The sequence below is a fragment of the Choloepus didactylus genome, chromosome 6, assembly GCF_015220235.1.
Source record: "Choloepus didactylus isolate mChoDid1 chromosome 6, mChoDid1.pri, whole genome shotgun sequence".
Classification (NCBI taxonomy): Eukaryota; Metazoa; Chordata; class Mammalia; order Pilosa; family Megalonychidae; genus Choloepus; species Choloepus didactylus.
This window is the reverse complement of record NC_051312.1, coordinates 115396985-115418980: the sequence shown is the minus strand read 5'-3', so window position 1 is coordinate 115418980 and position 21996 is coordinate 115396985. Positions and strand designations below refer to the sequence as shown.

At 35.0% G+C, this 21996-nt stretch overlaps 1 protein-coding gene across 1 annotated transcript in view; it reads right to left on the bottom strand.

Moving 5' to 3' along the window:
- CNTN5 (contactin 5) overlaps positions 1 to 21996 on the bottom strand; it is a 1285703-nt gene that overhangs the window by 468007 nt on the left and 795700 nt on the right. Inside the window, exons 7-8 of the mRNA XM_037841191.1 lie at positions 17200 to 17323; positions 16896 to 17071 (exon numbers count right to left, since the gene is read on the bottom strand). Coding sequence (XP_037697119.1) covers positions 16896 to 17071; positions 17200 to 17323 — 300 coding nt within the window. The remainder of the gene's footprint in view (positions 1 to 16895; positions 17072 to 17199; positions 17324 to 21996) is intronic.

The window sequence follows — 21996 nt, the reverse complement described above, 5'->3', positions numbered from 1 at the left end:
ATCCCTGTTTTACAGATGAGAAAACCATCTTCAACTTGCCCAACATTTCCCTACCAGGAGCCTGTACTGAACTCCATGTCACATTAACAAGGTGCAATAATTGTGTCATTACAGGGAAATAATTGTTTTCAATCACATAATACTGGGAAAATTCAGGAAAAACTCTGTGGAAAACATAGCATGTTATTTATACCTTAAAGGAGAAGCAGGATGTCAGCAGCCATAGAAATGAGAAGTTACTAGAAGTAGACACATCTGTATGAGGCAGAGAGAACGAATATTACAGAGTGCTTGCAATAACTAATAAATATGGGTGAAAAGTGGGAAATGATGTCTGGAAAAATAGGCTAAAACCAGATATGGAGGGCCTTGATTTTTATTAGTACTCAATGGAGAAAGATGGATTTTAAGCAGAAGGGAGTCATGATAAGAGTTAAGGTTTGAGAAGTTTCTGGGTGGGTTGAGATGGGTGGAAATGACAAAGCCATTTATGAAGCCATTGAAATAGTCTAGGTTAGGGACACAATAACGGCTTCAACTAGAATAGTTGCACTTTGGATGGTAAAGAAAGGAAGGATTGTGAAAATTACTTGGAAATCAACTGGATATAAAGGAGTAATAAAAGATAATGAAGAGGGAATAATTAGAAATGATCCCAAGGTTTCTAGTCTGGTATTTTATTGGCATAATTTATATTATAAAAGATAAATTCAGAAGTATGGCAGGTTTACCTGGAAAGGTCAAATTAAAATTTCTACATGTTAGAACTGCGGTGCTAAGGGGATATTCAACAAGCGATACAGTAATAGAGATTAGAGGGAAGTCAGGAATAGGAGTCCTCTGTATAAGGATACTAGTTGAAAATGCATGTGTGTATTAGCTAGTTTTATGGACAGAAGACAGAAAAGGAGAGAAAGGAGAGAGAGGGAGGGGAGGGGCAGAGAGAGAGAGAGACAGAGAGAGAGAGAATAGGAAGTCCCCCAAATATGGGAATGCCTGTATATAATGAGAAATAACGGACAGAAACACAGAAAGCAAATACCAAGTAGGATGTGGGCAATAGGGGTATGAGGGAGAAATGACCTCAAAGGATGTGGTACATGAGAATAAACTCTTTCAAACTGATGAGGCACAGAAGGGTGGAATGCTGATCTGGGAATGAAGTAGTTTTAGGACACCTGAGCATCACACAGAAGAAAATGTCAGACTATGACTACAGGTGAAATTGGAAAGAAGTGTGTAAATCAAATCACAGCCAACTTTCGATTGTGACTCAGAGATGTTTCTCTCTGGAAACAGGTAATTTGGGGTCATCAGGGAAATTTGGCAAGCTGCAAATGGGATGAAGTTTTTTTTTTTTTGGATAATTTTTATATTGACATGTGAGTTTAATTCAAAGAAGGATCTACCTTCTACATAATGCTGAAATTGAAAACTTATTTCAGCAATAACTACTCAATTTAAATATGATCAGGAAACTTTAATATTGGCAAAAATGAATGGGAAGAAAAAAGAAGACATAAATGAAGCCAGAACATCCACGTATTTTACTATTGAAGAGTAAAAGCCATTTAAAAGTAAACGTTCAACCAAACATAGGATTTACTATGTGTGCCTCCTATCCCCTTATTATAAATTCTACTACCCGTCCAGTGCCTAACTTTTAAAGAAGCAAATGTTTGTCTCCAATTTCTTACCACATGATCACTTCTTGACTCCCTGTATACTACCTTCTACCTCATTCCTCTAATGGAATTACTATCCTTAAATTCAACTGTGCTTCCTTAATTAACAAATGCAATTTCGTCATCCTTCTTCTCTGCAAATAAATTGGCTGAATTTGATGTGACCGTCAACCCTTCCTTATTGAAAATCACTCCTCCCGTTTCCCTTGACTATACTACTCAGTTTCTCCGCCTCCCACCCTGTATCTGCTCTCACTGACTTTGCTCCTCTAAGGAGGTCAAACATCTACTCCCTACCCCTCCATCTCTCCCCATTGTTAGGCTCCAGTATGAAAGAACAAAGAGCACTAACTCATTTTCAACTTTACCCTTCACTAGGAGAGAGGCCATCTGATAGGATGTAACTATTATCACAAGCACAGCAAAGGGCTCCTAGCTAAATTTACCTTGAGTTTTCTTTCTTGAGCTAATATTGATTCTTAACCAGACACACACCACATCCGCACATTAGCCTCACAGAATTTATCATCATTAAGATAAATTGAATTGCCAGCTTACATGCCTTTATTATGCCATTGAGAAAAACCGGCTCATTTATTAAACAAGGTCTTAGGAGATGGAAATTTCTCTGATGAACTATTACATTTGTGTAAGAGTTAAATGTCCAGTGAACTGCTTTTCACACGCTAAACATTTGAATCATCTGTCTGCCTATTTTTTTCTGTCATTTTCCTGTAATAGTGAATCACAATTTGAAAAGCTACATACAATGAATAGTTGATTAAGAATTATTTTCTGAGCTAAATAACGAAATTTATTTTTAATCATATTTTAAAAGAAAGGGAAATTAGGAAAGTTATATCTTAGTGCAAGTTTATGTGAAAACGTACATGAGCTTTTTTGTTCTTTATTTTTTCCCCATTCAAGGTTATAAATTTTGGAAATGAGATAGGCCTACAAAAGTCTATATAATCTATGAATGAAGAAAACAATCCTGTTTTATAGTTTTATAGGGAGATGATAATTTATCTCCATAGCAGAGGCCAAGGGAGTAGGGAAGGAACATCTGTTAAAAAGCAAAGACGAAAGATAACATTTTGCAGCAAAAGAGTTTCAATGGAAACCTGGACAAGGACAAATATTTCTAGTTCAAAAAAGACAAGGTAAAAATGTATGTAAGGGACAAGTATTTCTAGTTCAATAAAGACCAGGTAAAAATGTATGTATTAACATATTTTATTTGTCCTTAGGTAGTTGTCATGCTGAAACATGCTTCACAACATCAAAGAAAAAATCATATTCAACTGATGCAGAGATTTTAAGATTGTAAAGGTAAACAAGATTATGTTGACAGCTAACTTTGTGTTTTATATTTAAATATTCATTTAGCCTTACCTGATTTTTGGTATGATCTAGGTTATGCTAGAAAAAAATGCACTACATGTAATTAGATTAATATCATAAATGTTCTACTATTAGTACTTCCAAAGTATCAAAACTCAAATTGTAAAATTTGGACTGCAGTTATAACTTGCTCCCTAAACATTAATTTTGAGAGTACAAAACCACTTCTTAATACTACTAGCTGTTCAACTGGTTTTATTTTGTGCTCACAACAATAAAAGTTGCTATAAACTTTAGGCACTAGGAAACAATTTGAATTAATATAGCTTCTTATATCTGGATATCCCTGATTTCGAAGTCTAGCTCATTTCCACGGTGAGTACCATTTTAATAGGCTGAACTGTGCTTTTTTTGGAAGATAAAACCAGGCAAATCTGACCATATCATTGAGACTGCCACAGTCTCCATGTATCCCCTGTATCAATGACCTAATGCCACTGATAGTGGAAATACATGAAATGTTTTTACTTTAACTCGCTTATAATTAGGGATACTTTGAATTTCACTTGAAAATTAATAATAACCAATATGGAAGTCCTCAATATAATATACTACTATACATTCACTGAATTTATCAGAAAAAATAACATCAGATTGAAAGCAGTTGATATATTTGTTCTCTTGGATCACTGTATTGGCATAATCAATGTGAAAAGGTAAAAACGTGGGTAAGACAAAGCCAGGGGCAACTTGCATGAATACACTGAGGTATAGTTTGAAAGCACGGATGACTGAAATGTGCATTTGTACATCACATGCAGTATATATTTTAAGCTCAAGTTTTTGAATCTGAGCTGTGTGACCATAGGTGGGATATAAGACATTTATCATATTCAATTTTCTGGTCTCAAAGTTAACAGTTATGAAACTGTTTAGCGTAATCTAAGGATTGTTGTTCTAGTTTGCTAATGCTGGAGAATGCAAAACACCAGAGATGGATAGGCTTTTATAAAACGGGGGTTTATTTCACTACGCAGTTACAGTCTTAAGGCCACAAAGCGTCCAAGACAACACATCAGCAATCGGGCACCTTCACCGGATGATGGCCAATGATGTCCAGAAAACCTCTGCTAGCTAGGAAGGCAGCCGGCGTCTGCTCCAAAGCTCCGGCCTCAAAATGGCTTTCTCCCAGGACGTTCCTCTCTAGCAAGCTTGCTCCTCTTCAAAACATCACTCCCAGCTGCACTCTCTTAGTTTCCTCTCTCTGAGTCAGCTCATTTATATAGCTCCACTGATCAAGGCCCACCCCGAATAGGTGGGGCCACGCCTCCACGGGAACATCTCATCGAAATGATCATTACCCACAGCTGAGTGGGGCACATTCCAAGCAAATCTAACCAGCACCAAAAATGTCTGCCCCACACAAGACCACAAAGATAATGGCATTTGGGGGACACAATACACTCAAACCTGCACATTCCACCCCCTGGACCCCAAAATGACATCATCTTTCCAAATACAAAATACATTCATTTCATCACAATATCACAAAAACTTAAATAATTTCAGTAACAAAAGTTAAATACAAAACCCCATCAAAATCAATTTAGGCATGGCCATTCCTAAGGCATAATTCTCCTTTAGCTTTGCAACTGTGGACTTAGAATAAGTTATGTGCTTCCAATATACAAAGGAGAGACATTCATAGGATAAACATTTCCATTGCCATAAGGAGAAACAGTAAGGAAAACAGGGTTAACAGGAGCAAAACAGTTCCTAAAACCCGCAGGACAAACTCCATTAGATTTCAAAGTCTGAGAGTCATTTACAGAACGACGTTGCATCCTTGGGGCTTGAGAGAGCAGGAGTCTAACCCTTCCTAAGGGCCTTTGTGGCAGCCCTTTTCTCTCCAAATGCTTGGGTGAGTGCTCCAACATTTCCACACATTGGGGAGACCACCTTCTCGGCCCCACCCTCCTCAAACATCGGGGCAGCTCCCGGATTCCCTTCCATCTCCGGGGCACATGCTGAACCCCTTCAGAACAGTGTGGTGGCAGCCAGGCTCTCCCCAATTCCCTGGAAATGTGCTCCACCCTCTTTGGGACCTGAGGTGGCAAAACTCTTCCAGAGCATCAAGGCGGAAAGCCCGCCCTCGACCTCCAGGGCAAACTCACCCTTTCCATGCATGTGAACTGCTCCGCTCTCCCAGCCCGAGACCTCCTGACTCCAGACCTCAACCTCCATGGCTCTGTCTTTGAAGAGATTTCTCCTTTAATTTTTTCCTTGTCTGTCTCCTCCAGTCCAGACTGGCAATGGCTCTGTCTATAAAGAGCTCGCAAAAATTCTGTTGGCTTTGCATGAAGCATGCAGGGGTCAAAGCCATCAGACAATAGGACTTTCCACAAATCCTTTCTGCTTAACTCCTTTTCCAATCTTGGCTTGTACTGAAATGGCGGCTGGCTTCCACGTTTGGTTACATCCTCATGCTGTAGCTTCTGGGATTCCACCCCCTGGAAGCCTGTAATTTTCCAAGCCATCAACTTCTGGTTTCTTTGAACCCAAGAGTTCAGTTCTAAGTTTATCTCTCTCTGCTCGCATTTTACTATAAGCTGCAAGGAGAAGCCAGGATACGTCCTCCACACATAGTCTGGAGATCTCCTCAGCTAAGTATTCCAGGTTGTTGCTTCCAGATTCTTCCTTCCATCTCACACCAGGACTCAATTTTGTCAAATTCTGTGCCATTTTAAAACAAGGATCACCTTTCTTCCAGTTTGCAACAACACATTCATCATTTCTGCTCAAGTCCTCATCAGAAGTATCTTTAGAGTCCATATTTCCACAAACAGTCTCTTTAAAGCAGTTTAGGCCTTTTCTATCAAGCTCCTCACAACTCTTCCAGAAACTCCCCCTTATCCATTTAAAAAGCCATTCCAACATGTTTGGTATTTGCAAACTCAGCAGCAAAAGCACCCCACTCTCGGTACCAAAATCTGTTCTAGTTTGCTAATGCTGGAGAATGCAAAACACCAGAGATGGATAGGCTTTTACAAAACGGGGGTTTATTTCACTATGCAGTTACAGTCTTAAGGCCACAAAGCGTCCAAGACAACACATCAGCAATCGGGTACCTTCACCGGAGGATGGCCAATGACGTCCAGAAAACCTCTGCTAGCTAGGAAGGCAGCCGGCGTCTGCTCCAAAGCTCCGGCCTCAAAATGGCTTTCTCCCAGGACGTTCCTCTCTAGCAAGCTTGCTCCTCTTCAAAACATCACTCCCAGCTGCACTCTCTTAGTTTCCTCTGAGTCAGCTAATTTATATAGCTCCACTGATCAAGGCCCACCCCGAATGGGTGGGGCCACGCCTCCATGGGAACATCTCATCGAAATGATCATTACCCACAGCTGAGTGGGGCACATTCCAAGCAAATCTAACCAGCACCAAAAATGTCTGCCCCACACAAGACCACAAAGATAATGGCATTTGGGGGACACAATACATTCAAACCGGCACAATTGTGCAGAGAATTTGATGAGGTATCACAAGCAACAACTTTCCAAACATTAAAGGATATTATTTCTTTCATTTGATTAAGCAATCCAGATCTAGGGTCACATAGAGCAAGATTCAAACTCCAGATCCAACTTGAACAAACTAAAACACTGCAGAATGCTCGCCCAGGAAACGGGGCTCTGAATTCACAGATGCTGAGGCCCTTCTGACCACCACAGAGCTGTCAGTCAGCCTGGGTTAGGGGAACCAGATTATCTTCTTATTTTCTCCCCTCTACATACTTTGGAATGGAAAATATCAGTTAAACCTAACCAAGTTATGACTCATTCACTGAGTATTGCAAACTTATGGCAAGAGTATACTGGTTTCTACTTCTCTTGAGATAACAGTTGCTGTTTTAATTAAAAAAAATAATGCAAGATTCTAGAGAATGTAGAATGAAAATTAGTGTTGAAAGGATCAAGAAAATATTTCTAGAAATTGTGTAACTACCTGGCTGGCTTTAAGGTCCCTTGTTTAAGTTTGTCGGTACAGATGTGTGAGTCTAAACCTTAATTATTTTTTCCGAGTTCAACACGTGTTTACAACTTTTAGTATTTTCTATATGGAAGATTATTTCCCGGTGAGAAGATTAAATCCCAGAGGATACACATACAATACTTGCAAATAGTAAATTCATTTTTACTAATTAGACTCGCTCTCTGTTTTATATTTTTTAGCCGCGTTCTCCACACTGGCTCCTTTCTTTCTATCACCAAATTCCACCATGTGTTCACTGTCACAAAAACTATTGTCCATCTTCATTCCTGTTATAGCCAATATCAGCGTCTAATATAATATCTTGTACTTTAATGCCTTGGATTTTGATATCTGTTCCTATCATTACTGAAATTAGTCTTTAAAGGTCTCAAAATCCAAAAATCTGTTTTCAGTATTACTTATAGCATTTGACAAGAGTAACAGCCCCCACTTTGAAACTCGGAACGTCCTTTGTATTGCACTCTCTTTTATTGGCTCTCTTGTGAACATCATGGATCATTCTTTTCTTGTCCCCTTCACTAACTCCTCTTTGTCAGACCCCAGAAAAAAGAGTCTAACATATAGAAGGAATGTCTGATCCAGGGGCCCTGCTGCTTATCTCACAGAAAACAGGTGCCCCATAAACTAAAGAATGAAGGCTGTTCAAGGTTGTTCCAGCCACAGGGACGCCCCAACCCCAAAAGGCGGGTAAAAGCAAGGTCAGATATGTCTATAAAACGAACAACCGAAGAGGCCTGCTCTCTCTAGATAGATAACGCAGCTGCTTTTCTAAGAAGAATAATGTGCCAAAATCCTAGCAACCTGCCAGCCTAGAAATTGACAGGCCCTTGCCCAATCGAGGCACAGGATGCACTCAGCAGGCACCCTTCTCCCCCAACAAACACCCTTTCCTCCCCATGTGGGTTTTTTCTTTAAAAAATGCTGCTCTCAGATAGGGGGCCGGAGCCATTTTTTCTTTCTTTCTTTTCTGATGGCTCCCACCTGCTTTCTTCTGATTTCTTCCTCTAATAAACCTTAAACTCTCTACTTAAACCATGACTCGCTGCATTGTGTGGATTCTTGAACGGCTCTGGACCTAACACTCTTGTCTTTCTATGAGAGAAATGCAGATATTCCTAAATATTAAGTCCTTAGTCCTCACTTCTCAGTACCGTTCTCCTTGATGCAACACCACACCACTATAGTTTCACTGAGTCTCTGTTTTTTGGTTTTTGGTTTTTTTTTTTTTGGTCCAGTTCCCACTGACCTTTCCGGAGCAGCAACTAATACTTTTTTTAAATGTTTGTTGGGTATTTCCTTCTGAAACTCAGAATAAAACTATCCCAAATTGAAGTTATTTTATAATCCCAGAAACCTGCTTCTTTGTCTGACTTGATTACGTAATAGCATGATGAACTGTTCAACTGATCGAAGTTCAGAGTCATTCTAACTCCATCTTCTCTCTACTCTTACCACTCATTCTTTGCAAATTCTCATTTATTTTGGAGCCTCTCACAGCTATCTGTTCTATTACATCACCAAAACATCAGGGAATTCAAGTCCTTTTTCATGTAGATTAAGTGACCTCCTAACTGGACTTTTCCTATATCATTCCCCTGGATACATATTCCTATGAAACTCTCTGATTGTTTTCTACCCTTTGTTCATTTGTAAGGTAAATTACACACTTATGAGTATTTATGGTAAGCCCTGAGGGATTTATAGTCAGAACTGTGTTTTACATAGATCATTCCTGAAAATTATTTGGAGGGATTTTAGGGGGGCTGGGGCACAGTGGACGAGAGAAATAAAGTGAGCAGGAATTACAGGTAAGCAATTTTTCAGGTAGTTTAGGTGGGAGATGAGTGCCTGAAATAAGGAAAACAATATAGACTAGAAGGATATATATTGATATTGTTCACCTCAAGCTCTACGAGAATGTGCGTTGACAATTCTTGGCTCCACAACATCTATTTCAGTGTTCAAGAGAAAGTAGGGAGAGTAAATGCTATACAAATAAATTACTTAAAGTCATGCTAAACAGCAAATATAATGCAGCGTTGAGGACAGTATAAGGGAGCATGAGGCAGTATAGCACAGATATTATAAGTATGAGGTTTGAATTTAAATCTGAGTTGGAGCTGCTGTTACATCATTTACTAGCTGTGTGACTTTGAGCAAAAAATGTGAGCTTCAATATTAAAATTATTTATAAAAATAGATCAACAATAGAATTTCCCTCAGTAGGGTTGATGTGGGGGATGATGATGCCTTAAATGTGTTTAGTAGTCTGACATTTAAGTCCTCAGTAAATAGTTTTGCTTATTATTGTGCTATTGTTTTTAAATTTATATGTATATACATACGTACACATCAGTTAAAATTACATATATGATAAAATGGGAACAAAGGAAGGGAAACTTATCCAATCTGGGAAAGTCAGGAAATGTTTCCCTGAGGAGATTATTCTTGAAGATGAGCTTGCACAGAAGCACAGCAATGAAAATGTGACTGTGGAAATGGAATCAAGCCATAATAATTGCTCTTCCTTTGACTAAGGTGAAATGAAATCTCTAAGGACCCTGGGCTGGGTAATATATATTCCATTTTGACTTGCCCCTCATAGAAAGGGTTTTCATGGAGCAAAACGATCTCAGAAAGTACTCATATTCCACATCTGCCCCTTTGCTATACATTTTTATTGTTGTTTTATGATGTTATCTTTATATTCACCAGAATCCTAACTTGTTCTGAGTTGGAGCTGCTGTTTTATCATGTGAACCTGGCACTGATAATGAGATTTAAAACTTTGGTTGTATATCTGTACATTGTAACTTCTTGTGTCAGGGAAAAGCCTCCAAAGACACTTCACTGAAGATTAAGAGGCAATGAATTAGGTAAATGTGCTTGAGCAATAAGGGTCAGAAGACTTACACACTCCCCAACCCTGGCCTTTTCCCCTTGCTTCATACAACTGAGTGGAGAACTGACTTTCACATTTCTAGAAACAAGAAGAGGAACACTGAGAGCCAAACTACTCTTGGCAAGCCTGACAAGTGGAGCCATTTTCATGGGGTTATCTGCCACGTATGGACAGAGTAATTCATGATTCCCATAAATAATAAAAGTATGTATCTGAATGAAATTTAATAAATATAATACTTGCAAATATACAATAAATGTAAGAGAATTAAGGATCTGATGACAATTTGCCCAGATTTCAACTTCAATTCACCATTAATAACTTCTCGTTAAAGCATTTAATTATGTATTCTTAACTTTTAAAATTTATTCTATGATCTAAATGCAAGAATCCATAGAGTAGTTTGCCAAAAGGTCACACACTCACAATTACCTGTATCTATCATGAGCAGAGTAATTGCCCACTTTCAAGAAGACTTATACCATACTTTGAGTAGTGATTTTATTGAAGAAAAACAGAGTTGTTTTGTGCATGTCAGATAAAATTACAGAGAAACATTAATTTGTTTTGTAATAAAATCTGATAATTTTACAGATAGTAATATCATCTGTGCCAGTGTGACTAATTCAATCAGATTAATATTCAAATGATTTCATAAGGTTAGTATGGACAAAGTCTCATAGACTAATGAAAGCTCTGGATATATTGGGGAGTTAGTGATTATACGAATAATTTCATTAGATGTTAAAACACTAGCAAAATATAGTTATAAAGTCTAAGGTCAATTTTATTTTAGTAGAAAAAGTTATGAAAAAAATCAGAGAATTTTAGAGTTTTATATAAAAATGAAAGGTTAAATTAAAGGGCTTAAATACAAAGTCTACAAAAATCATATAATCTCTCAAAGAGTTAAGGAAGTTATTTTAATCAACTACTTCAAGAAAAAATAATGGAATATTCTGGATGTAAATCATCTAAATGCCCTGAAGAGCAGTATGTTAAAATTTATATATTAACTATCAATTTACCAGGGTTGGCATAGAAAGACACTTTAGAAGCAAGAGACAGCATTAGGAGATTTTATTCTTGATTAATTTTATGTTTGACTAGCTGACATGAATTATTTCTAAAAATCCAAATGTTGAAGAGATTGCTATGAGCTTTAGTTTCTGAAGTATGTTTGAAAAGTGTGCAGTGTCACATAATCAATTCAAATTCTCGTCAGCATGGTAATAAGCTGATAGAGTGACAAAGATTTTATGCTGTATTCTTGCTTGTCACTGAAGAGGAACCACTAGACTAGGTGAGGAAATTAGACTCATGATGAAACTAAGCTACAGGAATAAAATATACTTTGTCAAAAATAATCTTATTGATAAACAGTAACAATCATTACTAGCAATAAAATGATAGGTTGTGTTTATTTATATCTTCTTTTCCCAACTTAAAATCACTTCACAAACATGACTTCTCTACCTTATTCATTTTTTACTACACTATTGTGATATATGTATTTATTAATGCTAAAGTACAGTATTAACAGTAACTAAGCGGAACCATGTTTGTAACTATTCATTTAGGGAGAATTTAAAACAAAAGATCCTCAGGGGTTGACATTTAGCCATACGAAGGGTAGGCGGAAGAGGAAGATGTGCAAGTGTACAACAGCTGCTCAAATACATTAATTTTTCAGATCAAAATTTAAAAAGATTTATAAATAAAATGAAGTGAATAGCTTTATGATTAAATTCTAGGTTCATTTAAAGAATTAGTTTGGTTTTATGTCAGCCTAATTAAACTTGCTATTGAATATATGTAGGGATGTTGTTGATGTCTCTATACAAAGCCTCAAATGAGAAATTTCTATGAGAATTAAATGTCAAGAAAAGAAATTCTTCCAGTGAAGAACCACGGGAAATTGATCTTTAAATACTTGTATTTCCCTTTTAGCTTTGACCACTAGGAGTCCTAGGGAAATTTAAATTCCTCAACCACAATTACTATGAAATTTTAAGGCCTACACTAGCTTGACCCCTTACCATGAAATGTAATTTTCCTGCTGCTGTATCTACTTGTTTACATGTTTCTATTATATTGTACATAATATTATATAGTAAGTCAAATAAATCACCTTGGCAAGGGAATAAACATTAAATGTACAAATAAAATAAAATAATTATACAAATTTACATTTCCTATTTTGTATTTGTGGATACTGACAGACAGTTCACAATTGCCCATTTCTTACCCTCTGCTTTGTCTGGACCAACTTCAGTTCATACTTTTCTCCTCCTCATAGGCCCCTGAACTTTAGCTTGCTCCCCAAGTCTGAGCAAGCACTAAAATAAAGAACCTGTCCCGTTATCAGCCCATCCCAAATATCTGCTGACCCTGGGGACACAAGTCTCTGTCAATCCTAGATGGTCATGCAGTCTGCTTACTCCCCTTCATCTGCCTATCTTTTCTTATTGCTTACACCCTTTACCCTATAAAAGAAAAGCCTTTTTGTGTTTGATTTTGAGACACTTGTAGACTTCTCTGATTGAAGGGTTCACCTTCAGTTGTCTTTTCCAATAAAGTTTCTCCTTTTCTAGATCTGCATTTGGTTTTATTTGATAATACTTTGTGGGACAAGGTGACAAATGAATAGAAAAAAAAACTTTAAAGTGTGAAATTAACTTTGCTTTACACTTGCTTAATTTTTCCATATTCCAGATATAACTCTTATTATTGCAACATTGCCAAGAGAAATGTGCCAACACTCACTACCTTATAATCATTCCCTTCAAAAGCCAGAACTTATGATGACATCATCAGCTTTTGATAATGGCTATAGTCATCTTTGTACTTGTCAAATTGTCAAAAACAAAAAAAATTAAAAAGCTTAGAAAATGTAGCTTTCCAGGTTCTAAACTTAGAGCAGCCAATAAGAAAAGAAAGAAAGTTATGAAGAAAAAAGTTTTATTAAAATAGAACACATTATAAGAAAATTAATTATACACCTAAATTACTAAAATTCCCCAAATTCCAGTTTTAGAAAAAAAGATTCATTGTTTCTTATGAGGAAAATGAGGAAGTGGTTTATTAACTAAACTTGAACAATGAGAAGAAATACACATCATGATTACATACTTATTTTTGTTGTATCATATGTGTTAATGAATTGATTGTAAAATGGTGGTTAATGAAGCATATAAGGATTATTTAAAGGTTAAAATATAATTACAGTTTGGTAGTGCAGTTGAAAATCCAGTTGGTTATGTAATAAAGGGAATATAGTGCAATTTTTAGCAGAATAGGAAAAGATTGAGTACCATTATAATTAAATTGAAGATATCATCAGTAAAATGGATTTACATTTTCCAACATAACAACTCATATGGTGATTAGGAGGATGAAATCAGCTGATGCATTTAAAGCACTTACAGCATTCTCTGGCAGAGAAGTAAACACTCAATTAACATAAGCTATTAATGTGGGCTTCAGACTTATATGTGTGTATGTGTGTGTGTGTGCGTGTGTTAAATCTTAGTCACTAATTGCTTTAGCAATAATGTCATCCTACCCACCTCCAGAGCTAATTTCGAACAATCTGGTATGTACCTCTAGTACCTCAGTTTTAATCTCTATAATATTATGGTCAATGGAAAGTAGCTGAATGTATGCCTCAGTGAAAGGAGGGATCAAAATGTCATTAATGGGAAGCTAGACAATTTTAAAGTATATTTCTGTTTTAATAATAAAAGGACAAAGACAATAGCATTAAGGGATTTCCAGTAGCCAAATTGTGAAAATTTTTATATGTGTATGAATAAGTTGAATTTATAAAAAGACTTGAGACCCTAATAATACTCAAAACTTGAAAGTTTAAAGTTATATATATATACACACACACACACACACAGGTAATTTTCATGCAAAAGAAGATGAATATAATAGGATATGCTTAAATTTTATTAACTTTAATAAATATGGGATAGTTAGTATATGGGTAACTTGATTCTCCTAATAAATATGTGTCTATGTATAAAATATAGATTAGTCCTTTTATCTATGAATATAATTAGGGGAGACCCATCCGATGGTTCTTTCACACTGGTCAGTGAGTCTTTGATAAGATTACTTCAAGCAAAGATATATTCCAAAAGGTGAAAGACTATGTTAAAGTTAGAGTTATAGATTTAAAAAATGTCATTGACATAACAAAAAATAAAGGTCAATTATAAGAGATTTCCAGCCTGTTAAACAGGACTCACATCTGAAAGGAGCAACAAAATATCAGTTGTTTGATAACTCAGAAACTGACTTTAGATTGGGTATCATAGCCCTTTCTAATTGATTTTGGAAAGTAACATCACTAGTGAGGTTTAGATAAAAATATCTGATGAAGTAACTGTATAATATATGCCATAATTGAAGTATAAAAGATAAAAAACAATCTAAGAAACTTTCTGTAAAGTGAATAAAACATAAAATACACTTACAAAATTTAATTATAAGTATTTATAAAAAAGTATTGTAATCATTTTTATTATTTGTAAATTTTGTCTAATTTTAGGGCATTTAAAACATTTAGGAGACTCATGTACTAGACTTGAATATTTAATATTGTTTAGGAAAATTTGATTATATATGTTTTAATAATTATTTAAATTTAATAAATATATTCATTTTGAAATATTAGTTGTATAAGGAATATTTATATTTGTAGATAAAAAAGTAGCCAATGAATATAAAAGATTACAATTTCAACTTTAAAATGTATGGAGCAGTAAGTGTTTATCTCTGTCTACAAAACCCTTCAGACATTACGCATCTTATTAACAAGAGTGAATTCACTCGCGGTCTATCTGTGAGGTTGGATACAAGAAAATCATGATGTAATGGAAGATTGCCATCACGTTTTCTAATCTCACTTTACCTCTGTATCCTTTCACTTTCAGAAGCCCCTTCTCTTTTTCATCTCCAACTTCCTAATTCATTTCCTCTTTCTAATCCTAAATCCTACCCTGGCTCCCAGAATCTTTTAACATCAAAGCTCCCACTGGGGTACAATAGAAAACAAAATTGATCAAGTCTTTCTCTCTACATCCATGTTTGCACTTTCTTTCAAAGGTCACCTGGGAGAAAGAGACAATACTAAATCTAAAGGATTTAATTTCTTATACTATAGTTATAGCTGTAATAGCATCGAGGTAGAGTAATTTTGAGGCAGAAGTGACCTTCCCTATGTAACATGTAAGCCCACCAGTGGCGATAAGCCCTTTTGGCATTTTTTTTCCCTTAAATCAGCAGTGACAACAAGTTATGCCAACTTTTTTTTCCTGTTTCAGAGAAAAAAAACAAAAAACAAAAAACAACACACTAAGTTTCTTGAGGACTGTGCCTGCTTCAGGGCTCCTGCAAAGATGAGTCACAGCATCAGAAACTCAGCCCCACCTGGAGCAAGCAAATTGGCACCAAAAATGACCAGGTATGGAAAACACAGCATTACCTATGCACCAGCAAGCTGTCCTGAACTTAGTTTAGAATAATGTGTGCTTTATTTTTAACTTAAACATTATGCATAATGTGGGCCTGGGTCAGATAATAAGACCAAACAGTAAAGTATAAGTCACTATCATTTGTACATCACATTCTCTTGATTTGCTGTATCTGTCTTGTAAAACTTGCTCTATTGAACAGAGGAGTGATTAGGAGGGTTATTTAGTTTAAGTTACTTTGTTAATATGTATATGGAAATGTACTGGGTTCTGTGTTATACCATATAATACTTTCTTAGATATAAGAAGTTTGCATAGCAAATTCAATGGCAAATTTGATGTATATAAATGTGTCTTTCTGAACTTTAGCCAAATATATTTTTAAAAATAATATTTAAATATTTCTAGTACCGAGCTTGGTATTCTTCAAACTGTAGTCATTATAGTTCATTTATTCCTTCCTTTTTCCCCTCACATTTCTATTCTATTATAGGCTGTCTGGATTCTGGGTTAATTATAATGGATACATGAGGAAGATTATATGGAGAAAAATCAATTACTACATTCTTCAGGGTATAATTTTAACTTAAAAATCACTTTATGATAAATTATGCAGCCACTATAGTTATTATAAATTATTAACACAAATATTTCTGAACTTTCTATTGTTTTTTAGATTGTAGTCCTCAAAAATTTAAATTCAAGTAGAATTAATTACTAGGAAATAATACTAAATTGTTTTTCCACCTTGTAGCCTATCCTCTATTTGGTATACTCTTCATCATGACTCAAATAACTTCAAGTTTTATTAAGAAATCGGTAAATTTAGTTAATTAGGTAAAAGTTTTTTAGAAAATGTATATATATAGTAGTTTATATATACATATATATGTATTTATATGCATATACACATATACACAGATGCACATACACACACATACACATATATATATATATACATATATATATATAGGGATCCTTCTTCCAATACAAAAATTGGGACAGCTGGGAGTTTTAGAACCTGAAATATTAGCATTTAAGAGGTGTTTCTTTGGTTACCAGATTATAAGCAGAATTTTTGGAATATAATATTTAATATCTTATGTCTTCAAGAATGTATAGCAAATAATGACTGAAACAGACAGCTGAAGAATGGAAGTATATATTTTTAAATGCTGACAATGGAAAATCAAATTATTTTTCATTAGAATTCTAAAGATATTTCAATTCTAAAACTTTATCTGCTCTCATGAATAGGATTTTAACTACCCAGATTAGTGCTACAGGTTTATTTAGGAAACAGTAAACATTTCAGGGAATTTCAAAATATCCCTGAAGACCATTTTTTTTTTTTTTTTGCATAATTCTAATATATGCTTATACTTATATATATATATATATATATATGGAAAAAGCATATACTTTACTCACAGGCAAACTGAAGTATGGCTTCTCTACTCAGAATACTTCCAAAAGCATTAGCTGCTAAACACTGATAATGACCAGAATCCTTTACTTCACTTGGGTTGCTTATAATGAAGGTGCCGTCTATCAAACTGTAGCGATAATCACTTTCCAAGTCTATTTCTGTCCCATTTCGAAGCCATCTTAGGAAAAATCAGAAGACAAATATGCAAAAATTACTTGAGACATTATAATACTCCTTCAGAGTGTCAAAATGTTATTCAAGGGAATTTTTTGAGGCTTAAGAAAAATGATTAACGTGAATTTCTACCTGTAACTGGGAATTGGGTTGCTGCGAACTTCACAGTTCAGTGCTACTTTCTTTTCATCGGAATCAGTCGGGAAAATTGTATCATCTGGTTCTTGCACAAACACTGGCCCATAGTCCACACTTTCTGTAAGTACCAAAAAAGACACACTTAAGATTTCCTCAATGTATCAAGGCATATCTTTTTTTCTCCATTTCATTTATATTTGAAATTTTTACTCATGTAATCGAGAGACAAGTTATCAAAAGAAAGGTATAGTTAGCATATTGCATTTCTTAGTAAATTGGAGAGAACTAAATACATATATTTTGTAGTTCCCTCAAAATGCTTTGAAGCATATGATTTTTTAATGGAAAAATGACCATCTCAAACATTTATGTTTTTTTTTAAATATATTTTTTTGTTTTCATCATCTAAAGCAGAGATAAGGGAAATAATATTAAACATAGACATTATTTCAAAAACCTAAAATTTTGTAAAACCCTTAGAACTTTAAAAATAATATTCAATAAAGAAATTAAAGAATTAAAACTGTGTCATTTCTTGGGGGTCACGGATTTGAAAATGTTGGTTCTCATGTTGTCCTTCATGTATCCCTTTCTTGACTAATTCAGTCAAGCACAATTTACTTAGTACTAACAAGGCTAAGAAGGCTTGGACGGTAAGAATTAAAAGGTGTAATGCAAATAAATATAAGAAATAATCCCTTTCCTTTAGGTGCTTAGATTTTCATGAAAGCTTTCTCTTAGCTCCACATCAGGAAACGAGATATTCTTTGGGGATTATCCAAATTATCAGGCAAGCTGCCCTTGGCTATGGAGACAAACCAAGGGCTAGGTTTGGAAGCATTCATATAGAGTACCACAAATTGAAGATGTTTAAACCATACTTGTCAACTGTATTTTCTATCTATCTATCTATCTATCTATCTATCTGTCTGTCTGTCTATCTCTTTCTCCATTTCCTTTTTGTTATCCTTGAGGCTTAGTAACAATCTCATCCATCTTGGTCTAAACAAGACTAGAAAAAACAATATGGAATTGAGGGAAAAGTGCTGCACACCCATTTTTAGACTAGTGGTTCTCAAAATTTTTAACAATTATTTCTTAACTCTCCTTTACCATTCTTAAATTAAATCCATGGATACAATAATCTATCTACAGGCATAATTTTTAAAAATAACAGAAAGACAAATAAAAGGGAAATAATTTTTCATAACATAGTATTCAATATAATAGGTAAACCCTCAGGCATGACAATACTCGAAGGCATAAAATATTAATATTTTCTGCTCGTTCATAAAATCCCCATGAATGTAGGAGCTACAAATGCAAATTCATCAAGGAGTGTGGTATTGGTGACTCAGTAAGTGGCACTGATTTTTCAAATGGCCAATAACTCTTGGTAAATTCTTCAACAAAACTAAGTATAATCTTGCTGTAATTTACAAAGATTTTGCATCAAAACATCCATTGTATTTTTAAAACACTGAGTATGTAATATAATACAGTTAGATTCTAGTCTCAGGAAATTAAATAGAGATATTTTTCACTTAAATGAATGTCTGGCAGGTCATTTAAAAGTCCTGTGCATTACAGTTAAGGTTGTTTAGCATCCTTAGTCTCCTCTCTTTAAAATAAAGTAGCATCCCCAAATCACTTGGACCCAAAACCACTCCCACAGATTTCTGAAACAACTGTAGCTAGGAGATGCTGTTCCTTTTGAGAATCACTGGACTGGAGCAATGAACAGAAAACAGCAGTGTCCTAAAATTAGCCTGGTGCAGTCTTCCATGAGTGATCCCTGAGCAGGAAGATAAAGCTCTATTACGAATTCATGACTCAGAGGCTCACCTGCCTTACTCCAAGTGAAGCTTCTTGGAGCATTGGTTTGTTACTTTTGTCTATGGAGTCAATGGTTTCCCTTGGTCTGTCCTACAATCAGGCTGGTGTCTGGCCCTCTCTAATTCCTTTGAAATCTCTGCCACTTTTTGATAGGATACCCAGACACTGACTTCCTTCCTGCCAAGATATTTTATGTATCATCTGAGACTCCTATAGATAGGATCTCTAGGGAAGCCTTGCTAATTGATGTTCGGTCAGTCTGTTTTCAGTTGTTTTTCTGGATCATGACCAGAGATTACATGTCTCCTTGGATTCCAGACTTGCCTTTCACATAGAAATCTTCTTTTTAACAACTGGTTCTGTGCCCATTTTCCTCAAGAATCAGGTCTACTGCCAAGCCTTAATCCTCTCCACCTGCTGGTTAGTTCTAATTTATGGCGCTGTCTAGCTTATTCATGAAATGTGAACTAAGCATTTCAGAATATAATCTAGAGGAAATATCAGTCTATCATGGCCAATACAATAAGAAATGTCCTTTTAATGGTCATAAATGTATTTTATATGATAATTTCCAGAAACTTTGGAATGTTTAATTAAAAATTGCATTTTATAATGACCTTCACAGATGCAATGTGCCAAAAATGTTTCACATCATGTGGGCTTCTAAGGTAAATTATTAAAGACAATATCCAAAACTTCCTTTAATTTTAAGTTGCCTTTGAATGCGGAAAGTAAGTTTTTTGTAAAAGTAAGGCAAGTGTAAACTATCATTCTAAAACTCTCAAGAGTTGCTAAGAATTGAAGATCATTATTAAAAAGCAGTGTGATGAATGTTTCATGGGTAGTGGCATTATATTGTATATACAATATAAATTAAACGAGAATCCACTGGATTATTTTTTATCATTTTATGATGTGGCATGTGACAGAAAAGCAAAAGACCCCCAAAGATTGCCAGTCCCAGAAGATGCCAAACCCAGGAGGAAGCAAGCCTTCTAGCCTCTGAAACAGCCAATAAACTCCTGTTGTGAAGCCAGCCCACTGTAGGTATTTGTTTTAGCATCTAGAAAACCAAAACAGCCCCTTTTCCATGTTCCTACAGAATACCACATATACCTCTATCGTGATATTTATAATATTAAATTGTGTGCCATTTTTGCCTACCGCTTTCAAAGACTGAGCTGTTGACCTGGCAAGTTGGAAGAATGCAGACAGCGCTTCCTCATCATGAACAAAATCAAGCTGTCCCTACACTCAGTAATTGAATCTCAACATCACCAACATTACTATGGGACAGGTGCCCTAAATTGACATTTTAAGAACTGGTTCTAGCTTCAGAATCAGATCTAGGAGGCAGTGATCACAAACTGATTAAACCTAAGAGGCAAGCAAACAAGGAGAAGGGGAAATGAGTTAAAATTCTTCTCCTGAATATGTATCTGCAAAGCAACCCACAATCCCAACGTCCATAAGAAAATCTAATGCTGCAAAAAATACCTAAAGTCAATAGCAACAGTAATGTATTCCAGATACTATAACTGCTAAATACTTTCCTAACTCAAGACTTTAAAATGAATATACTTAGGATACTCAAAGGTATAAATGAAGGGACAGTTTTCCTTCAAAAGGATGGTTTTCCTTCAAAAGGAGTGAGCAATTATCACGCACAAAAGGGGACACATGAAGTAAGAACAGAAGGATATGAAAAAAAAAAAAACAGTAAAAATCTTGAAAATAAAATATAGCCTATTGAAAAATCCATCCAAAATTACATACAACTTAGAAGTTTAAAAGAAACTTAAAAGATATGAGAATGAATTGAGTGGTTTAAAAATATTTTTATGCTTAGAAACAAGAAAGAAAGAAGAAAGAAAATGAACGGATTGGCTAAGAAGCAGTATTTGAAGGGAAAGCATAAGTTTGCAAATTTGAAGAAAGATGTTAATCTTGTGTTTAAATTTGTATTACAAGCACTGGGCAGAATAAGATAGATCATCTTTAGAACCTACATATGAAAAATAAAAATAGCAGAGATTGAAAAAAAGAAACTTACATGGGACAATCTACTTACAAAGAAATGAAAACATTCATAGCAGACTTCTCTAAGGGAACTATAATCCTAGAATTTTATACCCTGTTTAACAATCTATCATTGAAGAATGAGGGCAAAATAAGACATTTTCAACCATAGAAAGACTAAGATCGTTTACCACAGTCATATCTTCATTATTAAAGAATATGCTTCATCCAGAATAAAAGTGAACATGGATAAGAATTAAAATAGATAAAATGATGAGTACAGATATTAAGTTAGGGAACAGATATAATCAAATATTAAATGTTGGTTTTAAAAAACATATTTTAATGTTTAAAAGGTAAATTTAATACAAGAGAAAGCAATGTGTACTTAAAGTATGCAAATATATCATGTTTGAAAGAATAACATATTGAATAACTTTACATTTGTAAATTTTTAGTTAATTTCATTAATGGTACTCACTAATAGAATATAATAAGTTAATGGTAATCAATAAAGAAAAAGGCATGAAATGCATAGATTCTAAAGCAACAGACATGAATTAAATATAGAAAACTTTATCAGTCCGAAACTAGGCATAGGAGAAAAATAAAAACATAGTAAAGAAAGAAAATAGTGTTGTAGATACTGGCTGGTTTTAATGAAACAATTTTTCTTTCCGCTTAAGCACACAACTAGCTATCCGTATACGTAATTTTTTCTAACACAGTGTCTGACATACACTATGAGACAAGGACATGTGAGCAAGAACTCGGAGAAACAACAGACTATAGAAACAGAGCCATAGGGATCCAAATTCTGGATATAACAGGCACAGATAATGAACCAACTATGTTTACTATGTTACTATGTTCAAGGACACAAAAACTGTATGAGCTCTAGGAAAAAATCTGACAAAAGATGTGAAAATTACTTAT